Here is a 14,347-nt window from a genome sequence, read left to right on the forward strand (position 1 = left end):
TTATACTAAAAAATAAACCGTGATTATAATTAGTTACGGTAGATCTTGTTAAGACGGTTAAGTTAAAGACCTTTCATAACGTCTTTTTATTTTTAATCTTCTTAATTAACTAAACCAAACCTTCTAATTCCTGCTAATTTAGAAACATTTTCTCTCTAATTCCCACATCTTTCTACAACTGCTTCTCTCACCTTTATGCAACTTCAGGTAAATCACTGTTATTTGACGTATAAACCCTAAAATTTTCAATCTTTATGTCTTGTAACTATATAATTGTTCATTTTAATTGATTATTGTGCAATTAGAGTGATACCCATTTATGTTAATTGTATACTTTTGCTTCAATATGCTTCAATTTTCATATCTAATGATTATAAATTATTCAATGTTAGTATAATGGATTTACTTGATTTCTAGTTAGTAGTGAGATTGTGTGATTTTGGGTGTACCCTTTTGGTCAAATACTTTAAGGAACATTGTAGATTATTTTCTTCAGCTACTTAGCCTTTTAACCGGCTATATGCTAACACTACGCATACCAACTCCAATGTCAAATTCTTAAGGCAAATCCGCTTCTTGGAAACCATAAGCTAATGGTGCCTCCCATAAGCAAAAATACTCTACCACTAGTAGAAATGACCATCTACATTGGTAAATCAATTTGCATAATATTTTCCCTCTATAACCGAAAGAAAAACAACATAGGACAAACCATAATACATGGTTTATTTTATACATTTTCACACTTGCCTAATCGCTCGTCAAATATGAGTACTAGGTAAACTGTTATACTTATTCAACTTGTCAAACCGCAATAATTAAGCCCTTGTGAAAACTCGAGTAATAACTCCTCTTTTATTATTGAATAAAATGCCATACTCGCCCTTTTGAGAGTATTAACCGGTATATAATAATCATACTTTCACCCTTGATCCTAATACCAACGATGATATTACCTCCCCCATGTCCTTCATAGAAGAACATGATGACAGAACCACCTTTTACAAGGTAAATCATCTTTGGTCTATGCCAAAGATTAACTTGTCAAAATTCTACAACAAAAGACTACTCCATTACCGGACTCGTCAAAAAAAAATTGTACATTCAATATTACTGATGTACCTCTTACATGGTTAAACCACCATAACTCCATAATCTCACCATGGTTATAGCAAACCATCATTCGTTCTCGAGATTATATGGTAAAATCAATTACATAATCAAAATTTTAAAAAGCTTTACACAAGTTATTAACATGTTAAACAATCATTACAAAACAGTTAGAACTCTAACAACATTATTAAATAACCGATCATATATCCATTATTGATCAAAACATCACAATTCATAAATATTTCTTTGCATGTTCATTTCTCAAAAATAATCAATGTGAACTTATACACAACTTCAATATTTATGTTCTATATGGGTGAGTTTCATCTCCTCCTTGTAAATTAGGCTATTTAAGATACCATTTACAGGTTTTTAGTATTGCCTTATATCAATACACCATGCTATCAAGCCACATATGTATACCCATATGTTATCACTCAATAACCACATTTTCGTGTATTACATACATTCAAGAGAGCTTACGTAGTATACTCACTTCCACTCCATATGACTCATTTCATACATTATAATACCATATAATAAAAACTTATGAAAACACTACTAGTATATACACTAGCAAACATGCATAGTGAAACAAACATCCATATGAATTTATTACCAATCATCAAATAAAATTGTTACTCAACTAAAAGATAGTCAACACACATGATAACTCATAATCAGTTTCACATGATTATTAGAACATTTGATGATAAAACATCATAAATAAATCATTAATCACTTTAATATCCATGTGAGTATAAAAGCACTTTAACAAGAACCATGATCAATTTTAACCAATTGATCAAACAAATATACATGTCTACATATATACTCCACACGATATACTTCATACATGATCAAATAACAACTCTTATCAATACCTAATACAAAGAATCATCTCATTAGATTTGCTCCATATAAAATATAAGCACAAACCACAATAAGATTAAACTTGACATAAATTTGTCACATATCATGGATGATTATCCAACTCTCTCCTTAAAGGATCTTGTGTGCCTTAAGTTACCATAACGGAACTTGATACCACCCATAGTCAGTACACACTGCTATTGAGCCATATAAGCACTTATATGATACCGCTCAATCCCGCATTCTCGTGTATAATACTAAGGAGGGTTCACTAATGACAATCACTCACCCCATAAAGCCATTAATATAACAACTCGATCTCGTCACGTAATAACATGATAATTATATTCAATATCATTAAATAAATCCAGAACCAGTATGATACAACAACATGAAAATCTTATGTAATTTAATAATCACCATGTTAATTGTTAACCCATGGAAAATTGCAATCTGGACGACATGTAAATTAATGCTACAACGTACAAAAAATTGTTCATATACTTATAAATAAGCCAATGATTATGTAAAATCACATCTGCATTAGCACCAACGCTTTATGCATGCAATAGGAGGAAACTGCCATGCATTAGTGTAACTTTGAGGAAATCAACATTATCAATGATCAAAATTATTGTGAACATCATAAACTTACATAATTAGGCACCAGTGCAACACAAATACATTAATGCAACACAAATACATAAATGCAACACCCACAATCACATGAACTTCGTCAAACAAGCATGTAGCAACTGTTTTTATAATCAATTATCAAACTGCACTTTCTCATCTTAATTGATTGCTATCAAGTTCATATAAATTAAATATAGTCAGACATAAATAAAATGCTTCAACTTGATAACTATCAGTGGCCAGGATAACACCAAACATATACGGTGTATAGTCTAAACAATAATATCAGGCTTAATATTTATCAATGTCAAATATTAGATATTACGGAGTATATCAAAACAATAATATACTTATCTGGGCGATAATGCATCATCCTAGTGAAAACGCAGTGATCATGCACTCAAACATGAGCGTGATGCATCTTTATATGATTCATCATTACAATTTGCCATCAAATTCTTCTCACATAGTTCCAAGGCAAATTGTAATTTCTGAGCCACCCAAATTCTTGCACCCAGAACTTCAAACCACGCTGACATTAACAGTCCCACAACTTATCCAATTGATCCATAGCCCTACTTGAAATAAGTAAATTTCCAAAGCAAATTCTGGAACACGGACATTCTGACTTTAATGTAGACATTCACACAATATAACAGAATATGACAAAAGAGACCTTCATTGTCGATTCCATAACATTCGTCATCTTGAAAGATTTCAGAATTGTTCTATTAGATTGTTAGGAAATTGATTTTCACGAATTGGAATTGACAATAATAAAACCGCACCGAATCGCTATGCTTTCCTAATAGAACAATTCGACCCTTACTTTAGTGCCTGGGTTGTATCGAACTTTCTATTGAGATAAGACGGTTGCCCTCTGTATTCGGCACAGAATACAGAGATATAATTAAGAAGTATTTTTGAGTAGTTTGTTAAACGTTCTTTTGATGCAGTAGAAGATTATTATTTTTCTGTAACTTTTTCTTCTCATCCCTTTGTCTATTTATAATGACAAAACAGGGTATAGGGAGATGTATTTCTGAAGAGTTACAACTCTTCAGAAATTCCGGATACATTTAATTAAAAATCCGAGTAGTGAGACCCCCTTCAAAGTTATTCGAACCGAAAACTATACCGTAATCCCGTAAATAATTAAGCGAGTGTACACTCCGTACTTCCCGAACTCGCATTACATTATTTAGAAATTACCCATCTATGAACCAATCTTAATTACGCCAAATGAACCGGTAATTACTCTTAAATCACCAACAGAAAACAGATAAGTAATCATAATCATTTTGTACTTCTCTTTGATAATTTCTGAGGCCAAAAAAAAAACAACACTTGGGTATTATTTCAATTTATACGTATTACGTTGTTCTGTTATTTCATAACTACAAGTCTACAAATGAACAGTATGCGAAATTCTTCGAAATGGTTGAGGCTTTTGGTTTGCATTGTGATTCTGATGAAAGTTGACGGCTTTGATGTTCCAATAACGATTGTTGAAGATGCAGTGGCCAAAGGCAGTGGTAAGTAGACATAATAAACGAGTCAAAGGGTTAGGCCGCTATGGTCCTGACTGATATACATCCTGTCATCAATATTATACTAAGGCTTTTTTTTTTTAATTCAGAATGACACATGATGAAAATTACAACTTAAAGTACTTTACGAATCAAATACAGACATAAAGTGTATAGGAAGTCATTTTACAATCTTCGATCATATTTAAAAGTCGAAAAATAGTACGCAGGGGTAAGTCTTTGACCATATTACACCTAGTAAATGTTGTGTTAAATTGATTTTACAGTGTGTTTGGATGGAAGTCCACCTGCTTATCATTTCGACAAGGGATTTGACAGCGGTGTCAATAATTGGTTGATTTACATGCAGGTTTGTGTACTGTCTGTCTGTTTTAATTGTATAGCTAGTCCGCGGTTCTGAGTGAAGGCCGTTGAGCGACTCATCAACACATCCGCGGAATCTGAAGTTTCTAATCTTGGTTTCTTTGGTCAGGGAGGAGCATGGTGCAACAATGCAACGACGTGCCTCGACCGTTCACAAACTCACCTTGGTTCATCTAAGTTAATGAGCACAAATTATTACTTTACTGGGATATTAAGCAACAAATCAAAGCATAATCCTGGTACTACTAATTTCAGATTTATATTATTTCTGTATTTCTGTGTTGTGCTGTCACTGAATTCAACTGATTTCTTAAACACAATTTAATGGTTAGATTTCTACAATTGGAATCGAGTCAAGGTTCGTTACTGTGATGGATCATCGTACACAGGAGATGTTGACGCAGTTGATCCTGTATGTAATCTTCCCTAGTCCCATATTATTTTTTTCAATGCCCTTATAAGTTACGAGTCCATTTTTTTTTTTTTTGCGAAATTGAGCAGAATACAAAGATTTTCTATCGAGGAGCAAGAGTTTGGAGGGCAGTTATGGATGATTTATTAGCTAAAGGAATGAAGAATGCACGAAATGTATGAACACGTATAATTTCTTTGATCTTTGTGATAAAAACATAATTTTTCGTAAATAATCTACTTAGATCTTGTCAAATGCCAATACAGGCGGTTCTGGCAGGATGCTCAGCTGGTGGACTGGGAGCGATCCTTCAATGTGATAATTTCCGAGCTTTGTTCCCTTCTGGTGCCAAAGTGAAATGCCTGTCTGATGCCGGGGTTTTCATAAACACGTAGACTCCACTTAAATATTTCATGTTCATATAATGCGTCTATGACTGAAGCCGGGACTCAGGGATTCAGACTGTAAATCTGTAATGCATCTGATTGCAGGGAAGCTATCTCTGGAACGCGGCCTCTTGAGGAGTTATACGCTGAAGTTGTTACCACACATGTACAGATGTCATTAAAAACCTTCCGCATTCATCAAAATTTCTTTTTTGTTTCCGTTGTATTCTTAAATGTTCGGTTGTTTTATGCCAGGGATCAGCAAAAAATTTGCCTGAAGCCTGTACTTCTAAATTCAGTCCAGAACTAGTAAGAAATGCATTTGTGGCGATGTGGCCTGCACTGTGAGTTCATCGAATTTTGTTTTTTCTCATTTTCGTCATACTGAAAGATGCTCATAATTGGAATTACAGTGCATGTTGCCACAGTATGCAGCGAGATACATTCAGACACCGCTGTTTCTGCTAAATTCAGCCTATGATGCCTGGCAGGTATACTGTATACACATCTGCTCCTCTTTCGACTTCTCTTTTTTAGCTAAAATTGACCGAAAAAAGAAAATGAATGCAAAATCTTTTGGAATTTAATGCTTTTACTGAGAAAAAAAACTTCCTTTTACCAAACCCGAGCAAATGCCTGGCAGATAAGCAATATTTTGATTCAAGGTGTGGTTGATGCTGATGGAAAATGGAGAAATTGTCTTATAAGTGGGATATCACGGTGTTCCGACAGCCAGAATCAAGCATTAAAATGTTTCAAAAAACAGTTCTTAGCTGGACTGTCGACGATATGTGATAATAACCCGACCACAGGGTTTTTCATCAACTCTTGCTTCTGTCACTGCCAAAGTGATGCCCAAGAAACATGGCTTAGCGACGATTCTCCTCGTCTAGACAATACAGTGAGAACCGATCTCATTCTATTGCGTGGAATTGTGATGCGGATGAGTTTCAAATCCAATTCATGAGTACCCTATACTTTCTTCCCGAAACTCATCAAAGGTAGTAGTCACCGTCCCAAGGATATCGAAAAAATATACCCCATAAAACTAGGTAAAAATCTTATTTATTAAAGCAATAACCACAGAGCCTGTGTGTGGCTCTGTGGTTGAAAGTCAAGAAGTCATTTTTTCGTTCCTGAATTCCAGCCCCACGTTCTATAGGAGCAATTAATTACAATGCTACTTGCTTTCTCTCAATTGTTCATTGTTCATGAGATATATATTGACAAATAAAAATCAACACTCCATCGCATAGTAGATACTACTGAATATATTGATGCGTAGAAAATATAATGTTTGTGAAGAAAAATGTTTTGACATTATTTGAATAAATACAATAAAATGAAATCTCAATAAAAAACAACAACAGAAAGTTACAATGTCAAAGTCACATATAATAAACGGAGTAAACTTAATTACACATTTATAAAAAAAAAAAAAAAAAAAGTCACAGATTTGTGAAGGAATAAAAAAAAACGAAATCTGATTAAAAAACTAAAAAAAAAAAAACTCTAAATTTGTTTCAACCATGAACAAAGACCATTAAAAGTGTTATGTGAAAAACATCAAAGTCAGTATTAAAAAATAACAACGAAATATGTAAGAAAATGAAAAGCTACTGTAAAATATTGGTTTTTATAAAGTACTATTATTAAGAATAAATTTGGAGACAATAATAACAAAATTCAAGATAAAAAACCTAAACATACATATTTCTTCAAAGGTAGGCAGATATATAAGTACTATTTTTGAGATGGAGGTAGACAAATATATAAGTTAATAAAGATGAGGTTGGCAGTGACTAAGAAATGGAGTATGGAGGCGTTGGGAGAATGATGGAGGGAGAGTATGTGGGTGACGCTGAATTAAAGCCAGGGTTAATAATTTTTTACTACTATCAAATTTATTTATAGGGCTGGTAAATCGTAGGGGCGGGGCAACCCAATATTGTTATTGTGTGTTCAGATAATAATCAACAAGTTTTAAATTATCATTTAAAACGCGTATATTCATCTTAACATAAGACGGGTTAAATAGAATAGATAAGATAAAACAAACAACCCTAAAAACTAGCAAAATAATTATCTTCACCCTTTTACTCTTAAGACGGATATACCCGCCTTAAGAGACCAATTGTCATAGCTTATATATATTGAGTATAAACAATGTTATTTGGGTGCAGATGGTATATATAGTACTGTAGTTAATTATTTAGAGGTGATAATTTTTTTTTTTTTAGTCAAATGAACTATAAGGGAAGTATAATATTACGGATAAGCGGATTTAAACTTGAGGCCATATTACGGATAAGCGGATTTAAACTATAAGGGAAGTATAATATTATAATATGGGCCATATTCTTTTCAGTAATTCTCATTTGTTACGGCTCTTTTCGTTACAAATTATGACGGACCTAAATGTGTCCATTTCTATGAAAAAAAATGTGACCATTATTTGATAAGTAACATTTGATAAGTGATTACTTTTATCATAATGTGGTCACATTTACGACCGTAACAATTTGTGATCGTCATAACCTGTTTGGTGGGTGAGTAATAAAGACTCTTATCTCTTAAACAAGTGGTCATGTGGTTCAATTTCTGACTCTTGCGAATGAAAATGCCAAACTTGGGAGGGGTCAACCCATTAAATTGCCTTCGGCACCCCAAAGGAGATTGCCCCAGCTGTCCATATATAGGGTATACTCCTGATCAACACCAAAAAAAAAACAATTTGTGACCGTCACAAAAGAGACCAACTTTTTATTAGCAAGTATTGCCTGGTAAATTTTGAGTTATCCTCTTTTACACATAAATTGTTTATACTCCATATTTGTATAGGCTAATTAATTAACATCTTCATAGACAAATACATTTGTGGGGAAAGCACTGTTAAAAGTTTTTGTGATTTTAAAGTTATATCACCGATTCAGAAATCAAATTTTGCATCATATTTGTATAATTATATGACTGATTTGTATATTTAACAATTCGACAAAATTGTTCTAAAGTATGCACGGGTCACAATTTTCATTTTGTCCTATTTTTATTGGTTAATTCTACATGATTTGTACTAGATGATAAACGGGCCAAAAGTTCTCATTGTAGTGCACCGGTTCTCCAAACATGCACGCATGAGTTTGACTAAATTAAAAACGAGTATAACAATTTGCACGGGTGACTCATGCAATTTGACTAATTATGTGTTATTTTTTTTATCTAAGTAATTTTGTTTCATACGTCGCTTTATATCATTTACGTTAAATGTAATTGAAATTTATAATCCAAATATAAAAACAGACTATGTGAAACTCAACTATTACTTAGCTTTTGTAATATAAAATTTTCAAAAAAAAAAAAGGCAAAGAGCTATTATTGCTTTATTTTTAATTTTTATTTCTAAAGATAACTAACTTTAACAGAAAGATTATTAATCAATGTAAAACGCAGCTTAAAAATTCACATTTTTGTATAGTAACAAATTTAAAAGAGCATATCCGTGCATTTTGCATTGGTTTAAGACGAATATAATTAATATTACACGGGTTATACAACAATTCACATTGCTACAACATTTACTTTTGTATATATGACTATATAAATTGTAATTTTATTATTGCATATTTTAGATACCCTCAATAGATACAATTTTGGTAATTGCAAACGAAATTAAGATGAGCATTGAGAACATGAAATATGAGTTCAGTTAAAGACCAACCACTATTAACACACCTTGTCATTTTTTTAAACCCTCCGCCAATTAATTTCTTTTCTCCCTTCCCTCATCTCCTTTCACCGGTGTAGGCATTTTGTTTTACACTGTAGTTTCCACAACCCGTATAACATAGTTGAGGAATGAGACACTCTCGCCAGATAATTAATTATATTACTTCCGTTCAATCAACCAATGATGTGCTCATTTGGCAAATTGGTGTTGTTTAAGTTGATTGGCAATCAATTATGAGTTTTGGAGAATGGTGATGGAATTACACATCATTCTTTTCTCGACACTAACCATGCTTTAATGTCTCTCATAAAATTTCTAACAACTTTTTCAATGGCTAAGCCAAATCATATGGAAAATTATTAATTGGTGGAGTAATTGATAACTAAATTACTATTTTACAAACCCTAATTTTAGAACAATAAATAATTGATAAACAAGTTAATAATCAATATCTATCTATCTATCTATATTAATAAAGGAAGCTTTTTTCGAGCGATTACAGAGAGTCCACCTTTTGAAACTTCCTAAATTATTTTTTAATGGAAATATACTTAGAGATAACAACCAAATATGTAAAATTTATTTATATTGAGGAAGATAAAATTTTATCTCATTATAATCATATGCCAATACAATACCTATTCAAAATATTATCTTTTTATGCGTAGTCTTAATCAATTAGAAGTCTAAAACTATGCTATAGGAGTAGCTTATATAAACCTGCGAATTTGCTCTGAATGTCTTCCATTAAGCTTTTGATTGATGTCTCCCATACTCTTCAATTAATTGAGCATGAGAATTCTTGCCCTTTTTTGTCATGTTAATTTGTCACAACTCACAACTAATATACTTTCATATATTTATATATTATGAGGTCATCAATGATTGTTTGAATGTCATCAATGATTTGAAGAAACGGAGACAAAGTCGAAGTGATATTTTCTTTTAATAAAGGAAGCTTTTTTTCGAGCGATTATAGAGAATCCATCTTTTATGAACTACCAAAAATTAATTAATTAGTTTATTAAGATTTGATATGATTTAAAGCATCATGATTACGTACCACACTGTGTTATTACTAGGAGTAATATATACACATGTACTTGAAGGTACGGGATGGAATGAGACTACGGTCAAGGAGCTTTTTCTTCCTTTTGAGCAAGAGAGGGTCCTTCGTTTACGGATTAGTGTTGGCAAGCCGAATGATATGTGGTGTTGGGATCCGGAACGGGATGGATTTTATACGGTAAAATCTGCTTATCGCCTACTACGAGCCGCTGAGGAGGACGTTCCTGGACAGTCAAATTAAACTCTTTTTTTTTTGGCAATTTTGTCTCGATGCTCTGGCCACGCGAGGTAACATTGCAGCCCGTATGAGGAATGGAGCGGAATTTTAATAGTGTTGCTCATAGTTTAGTACATATCGACTCATGGTTTGTTGGCGGTAGAAGATAGGACGGTGGTGCGCCTCAAAACATTATCGATTGTATTGCTCGCAATATTTCATCTATGAAGTAGTACCCTTTCAGGTTTTTTCAAAAAAAAAAAAAAAAAAAAAAAAAAAAAAAAATCTTATAGTCACAATAACCGAACTCTGCAAAGCCCGAGTTGTTGGAAAGCTACTACGATTATGGAGATAAAACCGTATTACATGTATAATCCTTTAAATAAAGGTACCATATCAGATCATCTGTATATCGATAGTGGCTTTGAACAAAGTTACGAACATTACGAACTTTGAATTCATGATGAACAAAGTTATAATCTTTGTTAATTATATAAGTGGGACTTTGTACGCTTATTGTTAACTAAACTTCCGTTGATTAGATATGAAATAAAGTGTGTAGCGAAAATAAGATTGGACTCTTAGACCATAAATAATCAAAAGGTAATTTTTGGCTAAAATTATTTTCTTTTAATTATAACACTAAAGATATACGAGTAGTACGAAGCTTTTGTATGTAGTTGCCGTGACAAAGAAATTCAACAACACAAAGATATTAATCCTTGATCAACTATTGGCTAGATCAATATGTTAATTATTATGGAGTACGGAGTATTATATTAACGTATGATCATTGTCTCATTGATTAATTATGTTTATTCATTTAATTTTAGGTTATTTACTTTGACTATATTTCATAATAAATAAGATTAATAAACCATTCGGTATTATTGAGACGATCTGATAGTTGGTAAATATGATCACAATACATTTACTATTACAAATATCGAGATAATGCCCGATAATAAACATAATGGCAAAAATTGATAGTTGGTAAATATGATCACAATACATTTACTATTACAAATATCGAGATAATGCCCGATAATAAACATAATGGCAAAAAATGTTTATAAACCATAATAGTACAAGTGGCCCGTGCATCGCACGGGCATTAAATCTAGTATATATATAAAAGAGGCTTTTTTCAGCCAATTCTAGAGACTCCGAGTTTTTTGAAACACTTTAATTAAAATAATAATATTAGTCTTATAAAAAAAAAAACAGAATTTGTAAATATTAATCTTAATCTAAGAAGATAAACTACATGTATTAAATAATATTATCATGATATAACTAATTGATCCCAACCTAAAGTCTAACACTTCTAAAAGACTAGATGTATCCGTATGCATAGTTTAGGTGAGTATATTAACTAATAATTTGTTCCATATAAGAATTACATGCATGCACCTTAGTTTCCCATCAAAAAAAATTTCTCTTTGAATTGTTGTTGATTATTGAATGATTTTCAAGTTCATTATTGTTGCTTTCATATAGTACTGCATCACATTAGTTTCATCATTAATTACGTAATAAGTGGTGGTATTACTAACTTTAGAATTGAGAGCTAATTGATTCGTATTATGTTCTATCTGCAGGTTGTAGAGCTATATATTGACGAAACGTCAAGGATGAGACTTAATAAGGTAACAAATTCAAATTTTTTTTTTTATGTAGTTTTCCTTATAGTGATACAGATTGAATCTCATGTAATTGTTTTATTTTTTTTATTGATAAAAGATTAAGATTAAAATTGTTGGTACAGGTTGTTTCGCAAGATGTACCTAGAAGATGTTTATGGCTATGAATGTATATAGTCATCTTAACCCTACCTATTTTCTTATGAACAACGCAGTGGTTCATCGGTTTTGGGTTTATTTTCCTTATCCATTCCTAATTTTTTAGGTACTACAATATGATTATTATTGCTTTGAATATAATGTTATACTCGAATAATTGTAGTATTTAGTTTGGAAATACGATTTTTGTTACAACACAATGTTTTGTCTCATAAGCTTTGATCTATGTCTAATACGGAATATATGTAACAAACCGATTCTATTCGGGAGTACTTACATCTAATAAAGGTACAATAAAAACCCAACCTTGACACCATTATACACGAAGCTTTACTCCATCACCTACAGTTAAGAGTTACACCAAGATATTACCAAATGTTATACACACCGACCCACATAATCAATCTGACCTTGGAATAAACTTTAACCAGGATGAGGAGACTAACAAAGTTTTATACGTGTTTCAATATTTGCGGAGTATATAATTCTGCCAAAAAAATTGCTATACAAATAATGCATGCTCTATCAGATTTTTACTAAACAAACGCCATTAGTTTAGAATGTCAACGCTCAAAATCATCATTAGTAGCATGAATTTGTGGGATTTTGTATCAAAAAGACTTTTGATGAGAGGTTAAAGCAATATATCATTTTAAGAATATGAATATCATTAAGTTTCAATACACGAACGAAGTACTCCATCTGTCCCGCTCATTTGTTGTCCTTTTTTATTTTGGGGTGTCTCGGTCATTTGTTGTCCTTTCTATTTTAAGAATGAACTTGATGAGTAATTTGATCATTCTCATTCAAGTTGTTCCACATGTTATTTAGTTATTGGCCTATTTCTCTTTCCTTGGTCTTTGTGCCAAAACGAAAGGACAACAATTGATCGGGACGGAAGGAGTATCATATTAGGATATTTAGGGTTCGCTAAATTAAGGTTAAATATATTAATTATGGTGAAAGTTATTTTACTTCTCATATTTTGAGGAATGGAGTTTAAATATCGGGGGATAGAGAGTTATGGGATTTTAAGAAATTTGAATTTGAATGAATTTAGAATCCATAAATATGACATTCTATTCCAAAATACCCAAAACCAAACATTGGAATATATCAAGTTCATTCCAATCCATCCAACGTAAATTGTTCCCTCAACGGTAATAGGTGTTTCAAGGAATTGAAAACATTCATGAATCTAATAAATACTCCCTCCTATTCATTCATTTTGTCCCTCTTTCCTTATCGAAGTTAGTCGGATTTTTGTCCCTCTTTCCTTTTTTGGTGTGTGGTCCAAATTTAATTACATGTGGGGTAGGGTGGAATAAAGTGTTTTGTGTGGACCAAAATCATTTTCTTAATTCTTGTGCAAAATAGAAGGGGGACAAAATGAATGAATAGGAGGAAGTATTTTATTAGATCTAGCCAGCTAATCAATATAGTCCTACTCTTCGTCATCTAAACTCGAAATCGTACTATCACCATTCTACATTCTACATTCTACATTAATAATAGCGTACATAAATAATGCACAAAATCTATTAAAAGGCGAAGATAATAAAGAAGATTTTAGTAGGGGGAAGATAATAAAGAAGATTTTATTAACAAAAATTGAATTTAGCAACAATAAATACAAGTCCCTACGTCTTTATATTACTTTGTCCCCAAGTATACATGACCGATAAGTCTTTTAAGACCCGGTTATTACAATTTAATATTCAACTGGGTTTTTTATAACAAGATAATAAACAATCGTTATTCTTTCGTTATTCTTTCACCAGTTGCAGACTAAGTGGAATTCATGGATATAATGAATAACACACGTGAATAACACTTTAATTAAAATAATAATATTAGTCTTATAAAAAAACAGAATTTGTAAATATTAATCTTAATCTAAAAAGATAAGTACCATATTAATAAATACCAAAAATAAATCTTAACTTTAAAAGATAACATAAAAGATAATATATACAATGTCGACTAAACTTATTTTCAAAGTCATTAATTACTTTACGATATCAAATTTTACCGTTCTCACATTCAAGAACTTACATATTCTATCACTTCAGTTAAAAATAAAACATTATTTAAAAACCGTGCAACGCACGGGCACAAAATCTAGTAATTGTTAAACAAATAATTACTTCACTACTTGAAGAACTTGAAGATTATAATCCATTATTAAAGTTTTTAGAAT

The 14,347-nt window shown here is 31.8% G+C and overlaps 1 protein-coding gene across 1 annotated transcript; it reads left to right on the plus strand.

Annotated features, from left to right (window-relative positions):
- LOC141623315 (pectin acetylesterase 8-like) lies at positions 1 to 6,300 on the plus strand. Its single transcript, XM_074439451.1, has 11 exons — positions 1 to 207; positions 4,042 to 4,157; positions 4,439 to 4,521; positions 4,645 to 4,774; positions 4,868 to 4,947; positions 5,037 to 5,123; positions 5,214 to 5,338; positions 5,439 to 5,499; positions 5,589 to 5,642; positions 5,747 to 5,824; positions 5,977 to 6,300. The coding sequence occupies exons 2-11, from the start codon at positions 4,043 to 4,045 to the stop codon at positions 6,298 to 6,300; spliced, it is 1,137 nt and encodes a 378-aa protein (XP_074295552.1). The 5' UTR covers positions 1 to 207; position 4,042.
- The last annotated feature ends 8,047 nt before the right edge of the window (positions 6,301 to 14,347 follow it).

This window comes from Silene latifolia, chromosome 1 (assembly GCF_048544455.1).
Source record: "Silene latifolia isolate original U9 population chromosome 1, ASM4854445v1, whole genome shotgun sequence".
NCBI classification, from domain to species: Eukaryota; Viridiplantae; Streptophyta; class Magnoliopsida; order Caryophyllales; family Caryophyllaceae; genus Silene; species Silene latifolia.

Coding starts and splice junctions, on each gene's coding strand:
- LOC141623315 (XM_074439451.1), top strand. CDS start 4,043: ATGCGAAATTCTTCGAAATGGTTGAGGCTTTTGGTTTGCATTGTGATT. Junction 5,500..5,588: donor CTGAAGTTGTTACCACACAT/GTACAGATGTCA, acceptor GTTTTATGCCAG/GGATCAGCAAAAAATTTGCC. Junction 5,825..5,976: donor CAGCCTATGATGCCTGGCAG/GTATACTGTATA, acceptor AATGCCTGGCAG/ATAAGCAATATTTTGATTCA.